The sequence below is a fragment of the Ceraceosorus guamensis genome, assembly GCF_003144195.1.
Source record: "Ceraceosorus guamensis strain MCA 4658 unplaced genomic scaffold IE81scaffold_2, whole genome shotgun sequence".
Classification (NCBI taxonomy): Eukaryota; Fungi; Basidiomycota; class Exobasidiomycetes; order Ceraceosorales; family Ceraceosoraceae; genus Ceraceosorus; species Ceraceosorus guamensis.
Genome location: NW_020289997.1, coordinates 430,470 through 447,596, shown reverse-complemented (window position 1 = coordinate 447,596; position 17,127 = coordinate 430,470). Strand labels below are relative to the sequence as shown.

General features: G+C 56.4%; 8 protein-coding genes across 8 annotated transcripts; 3 read left to right on the top strand and 5 right to left on the bottom strand.

Moving 5' to 3' along the window:
- Positions 1-634: 634 nt before the first annotated feature.
- Positions 635-2,662, bottom strand: IE81DRAFT_336022 (hypothetical protein; the record flags this gene model as incomplete). Its single annotated transcript, XM_025515462.1, has 4 exons — positions 2,479-2,662; positions 2,288-2,333; positions 696-2,266; positions 635-648 (listed from the first exon to the last, which is right to left on the bottom strand). Exons 1-4 carry the CDS (start codon positions 2,537-2,539, stop codon positions 635-637), a joined length of 1,692 nt encoding a protein of 563 aa, XP_025373285.1. The 5' UTR covers positions 2,540-2,662.
- Positions 2,663-2,861: 199 nt separating this feature from the next.
- IE81DRAFT_363546 (hypothetical protein) lies at positions 2,862-4,925 on the top strand (the record flags this gene model as incomplete). Its single annotated transcript, XM_025516786.1, has 5 exons — positions 2,862-3,516; positions 3,584-4,005; positions 4,077-4,300; positions 4,373-4,490; positions 4,564-4,925. Exons 1-5 carry the CDS (start codon positions 3,098-3,100, stop codon positions 4,923-4,925), a joined length of 1,545 nt encoding a protein of 514 aa, XP_025373284.1. The 5' UTR covers positions 2,862-3,097.
- Positions 4,926-4,936: 11 nt separating this feature from the next.
- Positions 4,937-8,613, bottom strand: IE81DRAFT_83892 (hypothetical protein). The gene is made up of 2 exons (XM_025517683.1): positions 8,482-8,613; positions 4,937-8,381 (listed from the first exon to the last, which is right to left on the bottom strand). Exon 2 carries the CDS (start codon positions 8,293-8,295, stop codon positions 5,164-5,166), a length of 3,132 nt encoding a protein of 1,043 aa, XP_025373283.1. The 5' UTR covers positions 8,296-8,381; positions 8,482-8,613; the 3' UTR covers positions 4,937-5,163.
- Positions 8,602-9,199, bottom strand: IE81DRAFT_83897 (hypothetical protein). Its single transcript, XM_025517684.1, has one exon. It carries the CDS (start codon positions 9,157-9,159, stop codon positions 8,833-8,835), a length of 327 nt encoding a protein of 108 aa, XP_025373282.1. The 5' UTR covers positions 9,160-9,199; the 3' UTR covers positions 8,602-8,832.
- A 491-nt stretch (positions 9,200-9,690) lies between these two features.
- On the top strand, positions 9,691-11,865 carry IE81DRAFT_319505 (hypothetical protein). Its single transcript, XM_025512740.1, has 2 exons — positions 9,691-11,039; positions 11,120-11,865. Exons 1-2 carry the CDS (start codon positions 9,792-9,794, stop codon positions 11,699-11,701), a joined length of 1,830 nt encoding a protein of 609 aa, XP_025373281.1. The 5' UTR covers positions 9,691-9,791; the 3' UTR covers positions 11,702-11,865.
- Positions 11,831-13,029, bottom strand: IE81DRAFT_296612 (putative IMP3-component of the U3 small nucleolar ribonucleo protein). Its single transcript, XM_025512142.1, has 4 exons — positions 12,439-13,029; positions 12,269-12,329; positions 12,145-12,175; positions 11,831-12,038 (listed from the first exon to the last, which is right to left on the bottom strand). Exons 1-4 carry the CDS (start codon positions 12,811-12,813, stop codon positions 11,957-11,959), a joined length of 549 nt encoding a protein of 182 aa, XP_025373280.1. The 5' UTR covers positions 12,814-13,029; the 3' UTR covers positions 11,831-11,956.
- Positions 13,030-13,390: 361 nt separating this feature from the next.
- On the top strand, positions 13,391-15,049 carry IE81DRAFT_319503 (alpha subunit of succinyl-CoA ligase). The gene is made up of 5 exons (XM_025512739.1): positions 13,391-13,617; positions 13,686-13,976; positions 14,065-14,191; positions 14,282-14,699; positions 14,778-15,049. Exons 1-5 carry the CDS (start codon positions 13,456-13,458, stop codon positions 14,812-14,814), a joined length of 1,035 nt encoding a protein of 344 aa, XP_025373279.1. The 5' UTR covers positions 13,391-13,455; the 3' UTR covers positions 14,815-15,049.
- IE81DRAFT_344182 (PIG-U-domain-containing protein) lies at positions 15,034-16,894 on the bottom strand (the record flags this gene model as incomplete). Its single annotated transcript, XM_025515783.1, has 6 exons — positions 15,034-15,233; positions 15,367-15,477; positions 15,578-15,702; positions 15,771-16,152; positions 16,241-16,341; positions 16,473-16,894. The coding sequence occupies 6 exons, from the start codon at positions 16,892-16,894 to the stop codon at positions 15,034-15,036; spliced, it is 1,341 nt and encodes a 446-aa protein (XP_025373278.1).
- Between the last annotated feature and the right edge of the window lie 233 nt (positions 16,895-17,127).

The window sequence follows — 17,127 nt, the reverse complement described above, 5'->3', positions numbered from 1 at the left end:
TCGGCAAAGTGAGGATATCTCCGCGCGTCCTCTGTCTAACAAGAAGGGGCAAGGACCGTAGCTCATTTCCAGGCCTTTGGCAGTATCGAGCTGGATTCTGCATTACAACTCCACTTTGTGGAGCAGCAAGCATGCACTGGCGTAATGGCTAGCTCCTCCCGCATTATAGCAGGCCGCTGTCCGGACGCTTTTTTCCCCTTGGGAAAGGAGCGACTGAGCTACTGCATGGACGACGGCTCGGTGCGTGGCCACCGAACGCTTGGATTTTGCAATCAACATTGCCGTCCAGCAAGGACACCAGGCCAAGTCCCACCTCCCAAGTTCAACTCCCGTCGAGCGCTGATCACGCTCAGCGGCGTCTCTTCAACTTCCGTCGTGCTGCCGCACACGACTTCCTCGGGCTGCACGGGCCAGACCCAACTCGAGTTGCGGCCAGCTTAAGCCTCGATTTGCAGCTTTAGTCTTGCCCCGCATCTGAAAGCAAGCCTCTTACAGCAATGCACTCTGTAAAGGCAAGGAATTTCCGAGTCTTTTTGAGGAGGCGATTGTTGCAGAGTAAAGCCTGGATCACGTGGCAGACGTAAAGCTGCCTCCTTTTCGTTGCTCCTTCTCGTTGCCAAGAGTCCGCGTTGTGTCAGTTTTCGATGACTTGACGGGATATGTGGGTATATCGTCGACCCGTCCGCATCCTTGACACGTGGCCTCCACATCCTCTATTTCCCTCGGCGTATTTGCGCTCAGTATCACGTTGCCCTCTTCGAGCACAGCAATATCATCTTCTATCCTGATGCCCATTCCTTGGAAATGTTTTGGGAATCGACTGTCGAAGGGCACGTAGACTGCAGGCTCGATGGTCAAGACGTGACCTTGCCTGAGATGAGTGGAACGATCAATGCTTGGCGTATCGTGCAGATCGATGCCTATCCAGTGGGACAGACTATGGGGATAAAGCAAATCCATCACGCCGCCCTTGTTCGTGTCGAAGCCCAGCCTCTTGAGCTCTTGAGAGAGGAGCTCGACTGATCTGCGATGTAGCTGGGCTTGGGAGTAGGCCGACGACGGGGTGGCGAGCGCTGTACACTGCTTCAGAACACCAAGCACAGCCGAGTACAGATCCTTTTGCGCGCTTGTAAAGCTTCCATCCACCGGCCAAGCTCGCGTGATATCGCTGACATAACCGTCCATTTCGCCCCCGGCATCCATGCAGACCAGCTCTCCGGGCTGCAAGACCCCGTCGTTGGCGACGTAGTGGATTGTCAGGGCATTCTTCCCACACGCAACCACAGGGACGTAGGCTGGTCTTTGTGCCCCTCTGAGCGCTGTCTCTCTCTCGAAGACGGCCTGGATTTGCCCCTCTGTCCTACCTGCAGATGTTGCTCTCATGGCGTGTATCATGGCTGCAGAGCTGGCATCCCCAGCCCTCTTCATAATTCTTAGCTCTGCAGGTGACTTGATCACCCTCAATTGGTCCAGCATCGGCGCCAGGGGTCGGACTTTTCTGCCCTCCTGAAGCACTTTGACGACATTTTCAAAGTCGGACTTCTTGGCAAAGGCGTCGAATGGGGAGGCCGAAGTGGGGGAGAGAAAGTCGAAAATGTTTCCAGATGCTCCTCCACCAATTAGCGAGGAGCGCCGTGATGGTGTGCGCGGGAACGTCGGTCCTGAAGGCCAGTCCATGTAGAGGTGATCGACTTCGGGCACTGTGGACTTGAGATGGGCGAGCAGCGACGCTGGCTCCATCGCAAAGGCCTCGTCCGCGCCGAAAATGTCAACCGCTCCGTCTATGCCCGTTCTCGCACCATTCCACAGCTCATTGAGCTCATCCCTGGGCGGGACAAACATGGTCATCTTGTAACCCTTTGGGCTGCTGGCCCGAGGATGCAAAATCAGCGCGCAGTCCGGTTCTTGAAAGCCGGTCAGGTACCACAGGCTGGAATCTTGGCGAAAACGATAGAAGATGTTGCCGCTCATGCACTTTACACGCCCGCCCATCACCAGCACGGCACTGTTCTCTGGCAGCTTTTCGCACAGCCTCTTTCGCCTTTCATGGTACTCTTGAGCGGTGATACCAGGTGTGAGCTCGTCATCTGCAACTTGAAAGCCCGAGGCCGCCCCATCGGCAGAAGCGTGCAGAGCATCGGGAGGAGCAGGCCAGTCCGCGCGACGTGGAAAGAGATGAGGGTGCGTGTGGGGCAGTGCTTGCCCGTAAGCCCGCTGTCTACGGGGATTTGGCGCAGGATTGAGACTGCTCGAAGGGCGGCCGAAGCTGGTGGGTGTGGACGCATACAGTGGTCCAGAGGTGGATGTGCTCTGCTCATCGGAAGCATGCTTAGCTGAGGATGAATACGGTCGAGGGAGTCCTGCCGAGCGCCGCAAAGTGTCACAGCATGGCGCAATGGGAGCTTGCGTCGACGTCCACGCTCCGCTGGTCGTGCCGAGTCTGGAGGAGCTGGTGCATCGCCGGTTTAGGGACCTGACCAGCGCAGGTGCGCTGCAGCATGCACTCATCTTCCCAATGACAGCGCTTTTGCCGCTTCATTCGAATCGACGTGGGTGAGCCTGGCAGCGAGACCGCTGGTGCCAAGTTGACCTTGGAGGGAAGGCGAGGCTCTACGTGGTGGTGAGGTGGCGAGGTGATGAAGCGCCATCAGCCGCATCGAACTGATGATGCTTCTGAGCGTGGAGCGGGAGCGCCGAGGAGGATGGAGCATCCATCTTCAGCTTATCCGATTTCGACCATCGCTTCACGTGATTGCTCGCGCGTTGGAGGCTGGCGGGGCTGTGCTAAAACTTCCAAGCGCAGCAGCAGCAGCAGCACATAATGTGCACTTCTACTCACACTCACCCGCCGCGATTTTTGACCTTCACACTAATGACTATAGCTTGGCCTGTTGAGTGAGCCCAGGCAAGATTTTCTTTCCCATTGCGGACTGGTATACACGAGTGTCAATGGCCGGCGAATGTCGCAAGAGGTCAGAAAGTTCGCAGGGCTGTCACTCGTACCCACATCCACCATCACCTCGTTCGCAAGGTGCAGCACAGCACAGCACAGCACAGCACAGCACAGCACCTGATCTGCTCCTTCTTGGCCACTGCCATGTCTTTCAACAATACGATGATGCATCGACAGTCGACCGCCAATGCGGCCTCGCTCGCGAAACAACAAGGTGTCTGTAGCACCGAAGACAATCAAAGCAGCTCCGCAGAGCCATCCAGCCTCGCCGCTGATACTTACCCGCTCTGCCTGTCCGAGTACACACGCTATGGCAGACAACTCATCCTGCCATCGTGGGGCATGCCGTCACAGCTGGCACTCAAACGCAGCAGGGTGCTGGTGGTGGGAGCGGGTGGATTGGGCTGTCCGGCGATCCAATACCTCGCTGCGGCTGGAGTCGGGCACATTACTGTGGTGGATCACGATGTGGTGGAGAGGAGCAACTTGGCGAGACAGATCCTGCACGATGAAGCGACTGTCGGACTGAGCAAGGTGGAGAGCGCCGAGAGAGCGGTGCAGAGGTGAAGGCGCGGTGCGATGCTGCGATACGGCTTGCTTGCTGCTCACAATCCCTCGTGCTGCCCACAGGATCAATCCTCACGTGCGAGTAGATTCGATCGCATCTGCATTCGACAAGACGAACGCCATGCCTCTCGTTTCCTCGCACGACCTCACTTTGGACTGCACAGATAATGTTTTGACTCGCTATCTCATCTCCGATACTGCTGTGCTCTGCAGCAAGCAGGTGGTCAGCGGTGCAGCACAAGGAGTAGAGGGGCAGCTCATGGTGCTCAACAAGAATCCTCACAACTCGGACGCGGCTCCGAAAGACGGATCATCTGCAGCAGGACCAAGCAGAGGGCCATGCTACAGGTGCATGTTCCCCAAAGCGCCCAGACCCGACGATGTGGTGGATTGCTCCGACGGGGGCGTCTTTGGTGGGATCACCGGTCTGGTGGGCACTCTGCAGGCCGTCGAAAGCATCAAGCTGCTCTCGGACATGGGCGCATGTGAGCGGCTCGTGAACTGGCTTGGTTGTCCATACCTGACATGCGACCCCTTTGCATCTTATCGAAACCAGCGACCCCTCCAGCTTTGCTCCTCTGCTCTGCTTTTTCCTATCCGCCTTTTAGATCGATCAAGCTGAGACCTGCCAGACCAGATTGTCGCTCGTGTGGAAATCCTGAAAATGTGGAAAGTCGCATCTCAGATCTAGCACAGGAGGATTATGCGGCGTTTTGTGGCCTCAATGACGTGCGCGGTCAAGGGGGGAGCCGAGGCGGTCGAGATCGGATATCTGTCCAGGTGGGCTGCCCAGAGCATGGTTGTATCGGACGAATAGAGCAGCTGAATATGCAGGAGCATTCGCATTCGCAGGATCTCGCTGGCATTCTGCAAAACGGAGCAGAGACTACCCAAGCCAATCCTCGGTCACTTTTGATCGACGTTCGACCAAAGGTGGAGTACGGCATCGTCAGCTTGCCCAATACCTGCAGTGCGTACAGTAGACTCCTTCCTTCTTCTTGCTTTCGCGGGCTCTAATCGTGTCCGCGTCTCACGATGCGCAGACATACCGTACACCGACTTGCGTCGAAACCCTAGCGAGACTCTTCGGCGCATCCGAACATTGCAAAATAGTGTTGCGCCCATCAGCAGCAGCGGCAACCCTTCGAACCGCAGCACCTCGAAGCAGAGCACTTGCGCATCGAAGGTATCGCCTAGCATCTACTTGCTCTGCAGACGCGGCAATGACTCTCAGATTGCCGCTGATCTGCTTCACGAGGCTCAAGATGAGCAAGCGTCTACGACAGGCAATGAAGAGGTGCACACTTTCGCTGCGCAGCGCGCAGATGGATTCACCTTTGTAGACGTGATCGGCGGGCTACAAGCGTGGAGCAAAGAGGTCGACCCGAGCTTCCCAGTCTATTGACAACAATATGTACATGTATGCATGCATCCATTTCATTGTGTCTCAAGCGTGTTGTGCAAATGTGTGGTGGCTACTTGCCAGGATTGATAATGAGTTGCCCAACGAAACATTGAAAGCAGTCCCGGGACGTGCGAGATGGAAGAGAGATGACAGCTAGGATACATGTGCTAGGGGCTATGTGGTGGTGGGAAGCGAAGTCGAGAGTCGGATCTTCACGACTGAGCGTGCATCGAAAACTTTAAGTGCGCTTGGGGGCAGGAATCAAGACCGGACGAACCAGCGCTCCGGATGCGGTGACAACAGCGGCAGGCTCGATGGGCCTAGGAGTCAGACGATGCTCTTCGATCTGTCTAGGTTGACTCGTCGAAGGCATGGAGTACATGCGTGGAGGTCTGTGGGTCTCGTGATCGGGAGCGTCCTCGTCCATGGAAGGAATGCGGGAGCGGATGCTGGATCGACGAGAGCCAGTCGTCTTGCATGGAGGAAGATAGCTCGAGCCGCTGTTGCTGCTGCTCGATCCCGTCGCCATCTTGATGGATGTAGGAAAGTTTGGGAGGTTTTCGGGATCAGGAACGAAGTGCTCCAGAGCAACAACGAGCGATTGAGATTCAAGGTCCTCGCGAAGTACATCCTCCTGGATGTTCGACGACGTTGGCATCACTGCGACTTCAGTGAGCTTGTTGATGAATGCCGCGCGTGCAGGTGAGATGGCCTTTGGTGCGACGAGTCTGGGGGCGGGTGTGGCAGGAGTGGATGGAGGAGCGGTACTGCCAGGCTCAGTGTCGCGGGCTCGGCCGAGTACCGTTGCAAAAACACCTCGCAGAGAGGGAGGAATTTGGCTCGACGTCGACTTGTCGCGAGCCATCGTCACGACCGACGGAATAGCGCCAGGAGTGGCTGCAATCAGGCGCAGCTTGGACTTTGCGGGACGTGCAGGGACTTTGCCATTGCTTGCAGGACCGAGAGCCGGGCAGGTATGCTCGTTCACCTTTGCGCTGTCGTCTGCTTTATCGGGACCCCAAGATGCTGGTCTGGACAGCGTTCGCGCTTGATGAGCACCAGAATCCATCCTGTCGCGCTCTGCAGCCTGAAGTATATCGCGTGAGGATAGCGGGCCTCTGGAGCTGAGACTGTGCATGAAACGATCGGAGGCAATCGAGGGACCAGAGTTGTAGACTCCACTGACTGTGTAGCGTCTGCGCGAAGCGTCGCCATCGTCGCTCGAAGACCTCTTCTGTTCCTCGAGATCTCTTTCCATTTGTAGTCTCACCGCAACATGAGCAGGCGGGAGAGGCGAGAGGGGAGCAGCGCACGCATGCGAGCTGTCGGTCCGCTGGGCGATCAAGGACGAGCCCAGCTCGAATGGTGATGCTCGCTCAGTCTTTGAAAGCTCCGAGGCATTGTGTTCTACCCAGCGTGCTTGGCCAAGCAGCTGCGGCTTGCTAGGCTGACTGGGAACGTGGTCTACAAGAATAGAGGGACTGCCTAGCGGTGGGGTGGGCGCAAGGCTTCTTCGGATAGCTAGCTCCATATGAGTTTGCGGCTGTACTGTAGCGCGCAAAGCTTTTGCGAAGCGAGAGTGTGCTGCCTTTACAGCTGCTGGGACCTCATCCTCGTCCTTGTGGACCTTCTCCTGGGCAGGACTGCTCGCCGCGTAGCGGTTCGGCGTCACCGTCCCATCGCTCTGGTCGTCTCGGCAGTCGTCCAGTGCGGAAAGCTTTGCAAAGTACGAAGAGCGCAAATGGTTTGACGGCTCTTGGCAATTTTGTCTCGCGTGCGAGTCGCAGACGGTGTCCATGTTCATTTTGGCCTCGTTGGGGCTGCCGTTGTCCGTGGAATTGCCAGTTTCCAACAGAGAAGATTCGGAGAAGCTGAGCGGAGCGTGATGCATGCTCGATGCAGAGGCTTCAGCTTCCTGCGGCGCTTCGGACCTCAGACTCAGGATGGGATGCCCTTTGCCCAAACGGCGCGCGCGAAGTCCCGATTCTTGAACTGGTAGCTGCGACACCTTGCTGTAGCCGAGGTCGGGCAAAGCAATGTCGGCAGTAGACACGGCAATATCGGATCGACCCAAAGGTGCTACGGTCACTACAGCAGTGTTGCGAGCCGCAATAGCTCGGGCTGGAAGGTGGCATACTTCGACCGAGGACTGACTGCGAGGGTGACGAGCAAGAGGAACAGAGGCAGGTTGCTGCTCATTGATGACGCAGGTGGTGACGTCGCTTCCGATTGCACTGACTGCAATGATGGCCGCGCTTGAGCTTGGTGACGAAGCGACTGGTTGCGACACAGCGACGAGGGGACTCTGAGCGAGGTATGCGGGAGGATTGACGGGCGAAGCTGAACCAGATCGAGGTGGCAGTGGGTCGAAGCGATCTGTTGGAGGCGTGGAGGGTACGTCGACATCAAAAGCAGGCCCTGAGCATTTGGCGGGCAACTGCTGCTGAGCGCTCGGGTTAGGAATGACTGGAACGCCCATCGAGAGTCCCAAAGCGCTGTTGCCGAAACCAGTGGCGACCGACCTTGCAGGGACGAGCTGGCTAACGTGACGAAGAGACGCGTGCGAAGTCAGAATGAAGGAGTCGTCGGCGTTGCCCAGCACGGAGCCATTGCAAGCGACGGTCGAAGTGGCTCGATATCGCGGTGATGTAGGCTTGGAAGTGCAAGGCGAGGTCATGACGGTGCTGGTTGGGCTCACACAAGCCGAGTTGAGGCCAAAGGTGTTAGTCTCGTAGGGGGTGGTGCCAGCAGTGCTATCAGAGCTGGAGCTCTCGCTGCTGTGTTCACGCTTGAGGCTAGGTGGGGAAGGGCGTTGGATGCAGCAGTATTCCGAAGCAGATGGACGTCTGTTGATAGGATCGTCGGCGTGGGCGAAAGCAGTGCCGTGCCTCTCTGTCTCTTGCAGCCAGTCGTAGCGACTCTTGTTCTGCTGGGTCAGCTGATACGAGCTAGACCTTTGTGGCACCTTTGGGTATGCTGGTCGAGGTTGAATGGCAGACTGCGGGACGGCCATCTGTAGGTCGGTGACCGAGGTGGTGAAGGCAGGCTTGCTCGCGCCAGATCCATGGTGCATGGCATAGTATGGAGTGGTAGCGGAAGCCGTAGATGTAGGCGCTCTCAGGGCGAAGCAAGGTCCCATGCGAAGCTTGGCTTGGTGGTCAGCCAGCACGCTTGAGCTGCGTGGACGAGGGGATGGGTGAGATTGCGTCACCTTGACTTCTGATTTGTGCGCTTCGCTCGGAAGGTTGCGTGGTGGAAGCGATTGAAGAGTCTGGTGAGCGCCAGAAAAGGGCAGGTAAGCCTGCTCGAAGGCAGTCATCGGTCCAGCGGCCTCGCCAGAGATCCCGTGAATTGCACCGTAGAATGGCATCGCGCGATCAGTGAAGGTGGGTGAACTTTGTTTTTGATCGTGAGTTTGTCGCCCGTCGACGATAGTGTGTGCGCGAAAAGCTGCCACTGGGAGGACCAAAGCAGTCGCAAGCTAAAGAGGTGTCAGGAGCCTATGCAATCCAACCGCGGATGGCAACCTCCCAGTCTCGTTCGAGTGACCACTCACCTTGGGTGCCGAAGGTATGTCGTGAAGATTAGTTCGTCTCGAGTGAGTCGTGGAAGCGTCGTTCTTGCTGCAGCTGGGTAGCTAGAGGGTGAACAGGAAGAGAGTGATGAGGAAGAAAGGACGATAGAATTTCAAGATGGTATACTTATACACCCTTCACATCGTCCACTCTTGCAACAACTTGAGCCATATACAGTGACGTGCACGTCCAAGAGTGCGCAGCACGCGCTTCAAACTGCGAGAGCGCGGAAGCATCTATGCATCCGAGGCGATTGCTTGTCTCAGCTGCTGGCTCCTTCCAACGGGATGATATGTGAGAGAGATTGAGCGCACTGCCGCAGCAACATTTGGTCAGTCAGAGCGAGCGAAGCTGGGACCTGAATCGGCCTGTACCCAAGTGAACGTCACGGAACCAAGCAGACAGAGTAAAGACGCCGAGTCGCGGCGAGCGGCCGACTCAAAGCTCTGCTGCTGAAGTGCGGAGTACCGCACCGGTGACTTTCTCGAATTCCCCGCATGCGATAGCATCTTCGATGGCAGATGAGGGGAAGCAAAGATTGGTTCCGTGTTGTGAGGTAGCAATCCAGGCGGCGCAGGGAGCTCGCCGTTGCTTGACACCGGCAAGAGACGCCAGTGCGTGCGTATCAGCAGGGGGGGGAGCCCGTCCTGTACGCGCATCCAAGTTGCCTGCTGGATGCTGGTCGTGATGGTTGGTTGCATGCATGTGGAAGGTGAGGGCATCAGCTGCCGAAGTGAGCGCGCAGATGACGGACGGGGCGCGCGGGTGCAAAACCTCGACGCGTGCGCGCGGCGCGCCTGCTTCAACGGCTTCCTACTCCGTGCATCAGATCTCTCGCCGCCTTTGCTCACGTTGCTCTTGCCCAACACGACGTGGGGCAGCAGTGCTGTGCAATCGTGAATGTACAGTCTTGATTGCGCCCGATTTGATGAGACACACAACCGCATCATACTTTTCTGCAAGCTGGCTCTCGGGAAAGAGAGAGAGGAAGAGAGAGAGAGAGAGAGATCCCATCGCAGGGAGGTATACCACGTCACGTGATGTTTGCCTTTTTGGTTTTTGGCTCCGCGCGCGCTCGGATGCCTCTCTCGGCCGGCAGCGCACCAGTCTGCAGAGACCTGTTGTAAGCTTTCTTCGGATCAAGATCGAGCTCATGGCGGCGGCGCGCACATACGAGCTGTAGATGATCTGCTTGGCTCACGTCAGGAGGGCGAGTCTCCCTCACCACCCAGCGTCGAATACCGCCTCTGAATAGCGCCAAAATCGCTCGAGCCTAGAGCAAGCCATGAACATGGCCTCCCTCCGCTTTGCTCAGGCGGCGAGGCAGCCTGTCTCCTCTCTGCCAAGCGCGAGCACTGCTAGAAGGTTTTCTGCCCTTGCCTCAGCAAGGTCCATCTATGTCGGTTTCGAAGCATCATCAGCTTCCTCATCGCTGCGAGCACATGGTCGCTGTCATGCAGCCGAAAGTGCGAGATCAAACCTGCTGCACACTCAGGGAAGGCGCTCAATCTTGAGAAATCAAGGAAAAGGCGCAGGGTTCTCTTCAGCCGTGCCCAGCGGCGCACGCGCTCTGTCGCTGTGGTCATTTGGAGGGTCCGGCAACAATTACGAGGCTGCCAAGGAAGCAGGCGCCAGCAGGGCTCACTCGGGGGAGTTTGCAGCAGCCGATGGAGCCTACGTCCCACCACAGGGCGCAGAGGCAGCGTCAAGAGGGTCGTCAGACGCATCTGCCGCATTGGGAGATGCTCTGCAAAGTTCGCGCGAGGCGGTTGGAGACCTGGCGCATCAGATTGGGGATGCTGCGCAAGCGTCGAGCAGTGGTGCCTTGAACAGTGATGCGTACGGCGCCGAATCAATGACGGCGCTCTCGGATGGGGCCGCTGGGCTGGCCCAACAAGCGGTGCAGCAAGCTGAGCTTATAGACTTGGCCGCCATTCAACAAAATCACTGGTTCCTGGTGTCTAGTGCACAGGGGCTGCTCGAGAATGTGCACATTTGGACGGGCCTACCCTGGTGGAGCACAATCATGCTCACCACCATCGCCATGCGTCTCATCATTTTGCCCGTCAGTGCGCGGGGTCAGACCGCTGCCGTCCGCTTGGGTAACATGCAGCCCAAGATGAAAATTATAATGGCAGATCTGGAAAACGCCAAGAAGAGCGGCGACATGATGCTACAAGCAAAGAGCCAGAAGGCGATGGTCAAGCTATTCAGGGACAACAATACCCACCCCTTCAAGCCCATGATAACTCCCCTCATTCAAAGCCCATTGTTCATTACTTCTTTCTTCGCGATACGAGGAATGAGCAAAGGAGGCTTGTCAACGATGCAGGATGGAGGATTCGGATGGGTCACAAATCTCACAGCGGCGGATCCGTACTATGCCCTTCCCTTCTTGGGTATGCTGGCGACTTTGATCACCTTGGAGAGCGGTGCAGAAATCGGTGGAACGCCGCAGACTAGCAACAACATCGCCTGGCGATATATGCTGCGAGGTGGGCTGGTGATGTCCTTCTTCTTCTTCTGCCATCTACCTGCTGTGAGTTTCATGGAGCTATCACCCATTCCTCAGCCCGTACGCAGGCCACATGGCTCATCAGACTTGACCGACTTTGACAGGCGGTATGGGTCTACTGGGTAACCAACAACACCTGGTCTATCGCGCAACTCTTCTTTCTGAATTCAAAGATGGGCCGAACACTGTTCAACATTCCAGACCGTGCTCAGAAAGACAATAGAGTGCCAGAAAAAAAAATTCCTCTGAAGCAGGCTTTCACAGAGGCCGCTGAGAACGGCCTTAACGTCTATCGCGGAGCGACAGGACAAAAACCTGTCTCGCTAACGCGGTCTCGACCCGCGCCCGGAAGGTCGCAACAGGGTCTGTCCCCGGACAGAGAGGCGGCGCTGCGGTCATTCAGCGGAGAATCATCTCCATCGCCATCACCTCACACAGCGTCCAAGCAGTCAAGTGATTCGCAAGCCGCGCAACAGCAACAAAGACCTTCGAGTGCCTTGTTCGATTCTGACCTCACCGCATCGGGAGGGGATCAAAAGAGGGGACGTGCAGAAGCGAGACCGCTGCGAACTGCCCAAAATCCGAGCGAGCGGGCCGAAAGAGAGGCGAGAGCGCGAGAGGAGAGGCGGCAAGCTGTCGCTGCCGCGAGCGCGAGGCATCAGCCAAAGCAAAAGAGGCGAATTTAGAGGCGATTGCCCTTCGTTGACGGATCGTCTCAGCCTTGTATCATTTTGCCCGCTCAAACTTCCTGGGAGTGGGCACGGGATAGTAGCCATCATCTTCCCATCACGGCGCAATATCACACGATTGTTTGAGATCGCATATAGAACAAGCACGTTGCAGTCGGATGTCTGTTGTTTACAGGATGTGACGTGAGGAGCCTCAAGGGGCCAAGCAGAGAAGCAGAGGTAGTCGCGCGGTGATGATTCATGTGAGGCAAATCACAAAAGGTCGAAGTCGTCCAGCTCTCCGCTGTACTTCTTGATGGTGCGCTTGACGGCAGACTGATCCACCCACGAGACGCTGCAAAAGAGGGTGCGATGAGAGGAATTCGCGAGGGGTGTGAGCATACATGCGCTTCGCGACAACGAGGGTGTCCACAAATGCTGCTGGACGGTCCCCCACTTACAAGTCCTCCAAGTTCCGCGTGACTGCAAAGGCTGCGGTAAGTGGAAGGGAAAGATCAGCCTCGAGAGTCAGTGCTGGATTCAGGCGCCAGACGCGCAAGAGGAGAATCGGATCGCGCCACACACCTGGGTCTGTGATCACATCTGTGCCAACCCTGACTTGGCCTTTCTCCACATGCTCTACGGCCTATAGCGATGTACAGAGAGCATTGATGCTGTAAGCAAGAGCGAAATCACACAAAGCGAGCCAGAACATGTAGCAGTCTGATAAGAATCCTACCCGATGTTAGACTCACCTGTTTCACCGTTTCGCTCATTTTGAGCCCGACCATGACCACCGGCAATCTCCTTCGAGCGAAGCTAGAAACGTTGAGCTTCTCGAGCACGTCGCTCATCTTGGCACCAGTAGTCAGCAAGCCCATATCGTACAGCTTCGCAAGCAGGCTCTCCTCTTTGGCGTGCCTAAAAGGGTCCTGGGCTGGCAGCGTGGATAAGCGCAGAGCCAAATGTCGTATCCTTCCCAAAAGCTTGTTGTATCGATGATAGTCGTCTCGGTCCTGGATATGATAGCGCCTCATCACCTTCACCTCGCGCTCATTCGCATCGCTCTTCCAATTCAGAAAGTCGTGCTTCTTGAGCAGACGCTGCTCGTGATGCTTCAATTGTCGCATCTTGCCTGCGACGTTCTTTGGCGCGGCTGAACAAGAAGAATCGACTGAGTGACCTCCGCTGGCCAGTAGCGGTCAAACCTTGAGCGATGGAGTAGGAAAATGGGCCCTTGGCGCGCCGTCGAGTCTGCAAAGTGCTGGTAGTAGTTGCTCTTAAAGGACGATCACTCGACTCACGATCGCAGCTTAGGGTCTCGACTTGGACTGGTCCATCCTGCATGGAGGATGCTGGACGGCATCCAAGGTTCGAACCACAAGCCAGGACCCGCCAAAATTTACCTGGTGCAGAAGGTCACGTGATACGCTCATCCATGCAGGCGGATCATGCTCGGCGCGGAGACCGTGCGCTGCTTGACCGCCGCGCGGTTGCATCGTCGCGCGGCTTGGGAATTGCCGTGCGTGCGCGTGAGCTTTTGCTGCATATCGGTGTGCAGCCCATGCAGGCCGTGTGCCGCCTCTGCGACAGCAAAAGCAGGCACGACCCACGATCGAGCGACCAACCTGTCGTGGACGCCGAAAGTCACACATGAATGCGTCACTCATTCTCTCATCATCATCATCATCAACAGTCATCAACAGTCATCAACAGTCACGAGTCGCAGTGAGATACCAAGGAAGGCTCTCACTCGGAGACAATCGCTCAACATGATTCGCACTGCAGCCGCGCCGCTGCTCAGGCAATCGGCCACACTATCGGCTTCGAGAATCGCCCTGTCACCCAGAGCTGCCGCTCCCTTTTCTACCAGTGCCCTGCGAGCCAGCTATGAGGACACGATCAAGAACCTGTTGATTCAAAAAGACTCCAAGGTGAGTCACTTGCGGGCCCTAAATACTCATCGCGAGCATTCATCGACGCCTGCGTCTCGCTTGCACAGGTCATCTGCCAAGGCTTCACCGGAAAGACTGGTACCTTTCACTGCAAGCAGGCGCTCGAATATGGCACCAAGCTAGTCGGAGGTGTCTCTCCCAAGAAGGCCGGTCAAGAGCATTTGGGCTTGCCAGTGTTTGGAAGCGTTAGAGAAGCTGCGGACAAGACCAACCCTCACGCTAGTGTGCTTTACGTTCCTCCCCCTTTTGCTGCCGATGCCATCATTGAGAGTATCGAGGCAGAGATCCCGCTCATCGTTGCTATCACCGAAGGTATTCCTCAAGCTGATGAGATCAGGGTGAGTAGTGCCTATGTGCTGAGGTTCGATGAGCGTGGACGAGTCATGCCACTCAGTGAGAAATGCCTTGATCCTTTGCACCCATCAGGTCGCGCACGCACTCAAAGCGCAGTCCAAGTCTCGATTGGTTGGACCGAACTGCCCAGGCATCATCAATCCCGAAGGCTGCAAGATTGGCATCATGCCAGGTCACATTCACTCTCCAGGCAAGATTGGTGAGTAGAATATGCTTGCAATTGCGACCATGTCGCACACCTCAATCGCTCTGACGGGCCCCATCCGGCACATATTCTCCTCCTGTGCAGGCATCGTATCGCGTTCGGGCACCTTGACATACGAGGCTGTCAACCAGACGACCAATGTTGGTTTGGGACAGTCGATCTGCGTGGGTATCGGAGGAGACCCTTACCCTGGCTCCACAACATTGGACCTCGTCAAGCTGCTCCTTGACGATCCCAAGTCTGAGGGTCTGGTTTTGATCGGAGAGATTGGCGGCTCGATGGAAGAGGATGCAGCAGAATATTTGGAAAAGTACAACAAGACCAGAAAGAACCCCAAGCCCGTAGTTGCTTTCATCGCTGGTAGAACCGCTCCCCCTGGCAGACGTATGGGTCACGCAGGTGCGATTATTGCCGGAGGCAAGGGTGGGGCGGACGACAAGGTCAGAGCGCTGGAAAAAGCCGGTGCTATCGTCGCTGACAGCCCAGCCAAGATCGGTGAACTGTGAGTGCGAGGGAGGGAGGATGGGGAATGCAAGCTATGCATACATCTGACAAGGCGCTCTGCCTCCCATTCAAACAGCATGAAGAAGGCGATGCAGGAAGCAGGTCTCGCGTGAGGCACTCGCTCGCACTGCCTTTCTCTTCTACCAACTTGACACACGGAATAGAAATGCGATCTTGACCAGCTGTAGCATGGACTCGGGTGCCATTGTTGGCCCCGAAAGCTGCTCAGAGCGACCAAGCTTCGGATGCTGCGCGCCATGCGTCAGTGCGAGCGTCACGAGCGTATCGCGTCTAGAGAAAGAGTATACATTTCGTTGATGAAAAGATGGGGGTCAAATTTGTATGACGTCTCGCACGAGCTTTTGCGGCACGAGCGATTCTTTGGCTCGCAGCATGGCAATCTTTTCATCAGCTAGCGCCTGAGCAGGCGATATCCTGGGTCTTTGCCTTTCCCACGCCGCTCTGCCCCACGCCCACATGAGATCGAGCAGCAGTGAGCCTTGTGCGAGACCCCAGACCAGTGTGATCGCATCTGTGGTTCCAGCGAGCAGGTGTACCAGGGGGAAAATAGAGCTCAGCACCACAAGACAACGATCAGCTCGTCGCGCGCGCTCGCGACTCTGCGATGCCTCCGAACGAAGAGAAGCTAAGCTGAACACACTCACAGTAGAAATTGGCGTTGCCTGAGCCTGCCTGAAGCCACAAGTGGTGAAAGGTGGGAAGGAGCAGGGTGGCGTAGAGGTACAGAAGCACAGACACTGTAGGATAGCGCAAATCTGGTGCATCACAAGGTGTGCGAAGAGGTGTGAGCTCGGTGGATCCTTTTCGCATGCGGCTTGCAGAGAATCTCTTCGAGCTTGAGCAGTGCGTACTCACATGGCAGCAAATCTACATGGAGAGCCACGAGCGCCAGAAAAAGAGAAGTGTCGCCCATTGTTGGGTAGCTCTTGAATGCGCTGATCACCCCACTCAAAGCGGTGACAGCGAACAAAGGGTCCGAACTGGGCAAAATTTCGTCATTGAAGTATCAGCTCTCTCCCTTGTGCGTAAAGAGCCGAGAGTCACTCACGAATACTTGATAGTCATGGGAGCGGTATAGGAAGCCAGATGGACGTTGAAGACCAGCAAGAAGAAATTTCTGAAATGATCGAAAATTTCGATGAAGAAGTACCACCATAGACCAATGTTGGGCGTCAAGTCGGGGAGCAGAATGATGGGACTGTACACGCGCTCCAGAAATCGCCAAGATGAACCGGAGAGGTGATAGGAGGCGTAGAGTCCTCCGCTCAGCGTTGCGAGAAGTGCCAAAGAAGTCAAGGAGGCATGCAGAATCGGCCGTGCCGAAGGGGATCGTTGAGCGCAGAGCATCAGAAGAGGAGGCGCGAGCAGGATGGGAGTCAATGATGACAGCGTTGCGCCGGCCAGAGCAGTCGTTGTCAGTAAACGAGAGCCTTAGCAAGGGGCGTAAGAGATTGAATCAGCGATTCAATTGGATCGCTGCTAGGGCAGAGCCAGCTCGCCAATTGCTGGACGGCTCACCTGTCAATGCACCGAGTGTGCTGAGCAAGACCAGAAGATTGGTCAATGGTGAGGCTGATTTGGCAAGGCACGACGCAATGGTGTAAGGAGAGAAGAGGTATCTGTGGAGAGATTTGGGTGTCAGACGCATTGGTCATGAGCATGAAGTCGGCGATGACTTCTTCTCAGACTGGTTGCAGTGCCGCTCTTGTCTTCTTGACGGGTCTGGACCCGACTCTCCTGGAGCACTCACAATGCAGCGGCGACATCGGGACCAAGCGCAGGTGAGCCTTGTAACATCCCCTTGACGCTGTTCCTGCTTCGCACAGCTGCGCAGCTAGCCAGCACCAGTCCCGCAACCAAGTCCACCGTGGCCCATAGCCAGATCTCCTTGTGCTCGTCTCCCAAGAATGACTCCAGCACATACACCAACAACGGTGATACGGGATTATCGCCAGCGTAAGGATGAGCATGCGATGAGGAGCCTGCGGCGATCCATCGCGAATGCAACCATGATGCTTCCCGTAGGGCGAAGAGGGAGCTGATGGGCACTGATAGCTCTGGTCTGCGTGCCAGCTCCAAAGACTTTGAAAGGGGGAAAAGGAGCACGCGCAGCGCTGTCGCTAATGTTAGCACGACTATGAGACGTGTTAGCGTCGCGGATGAGGACGACATGCTTGATTGTGGCTTGCAGGAGGTCCAGCTTGTTGGTGAGGCAGAACGGTCCGCGTGCCAAGCGCTCACGGCGTCTGTAGCTTGGACTGATGAAAGTTGAAGCGGCTTTGCAAAGCACCTGCACTCATCCAGAATGAGGCGCGCGAGTCCAAAAGACCCAGAAATGCGAATTGAATGCGAATGGTGGTGGTGAGGAGCGCCTCTGAACGTCGGCGACGAACGAGCACAACCCA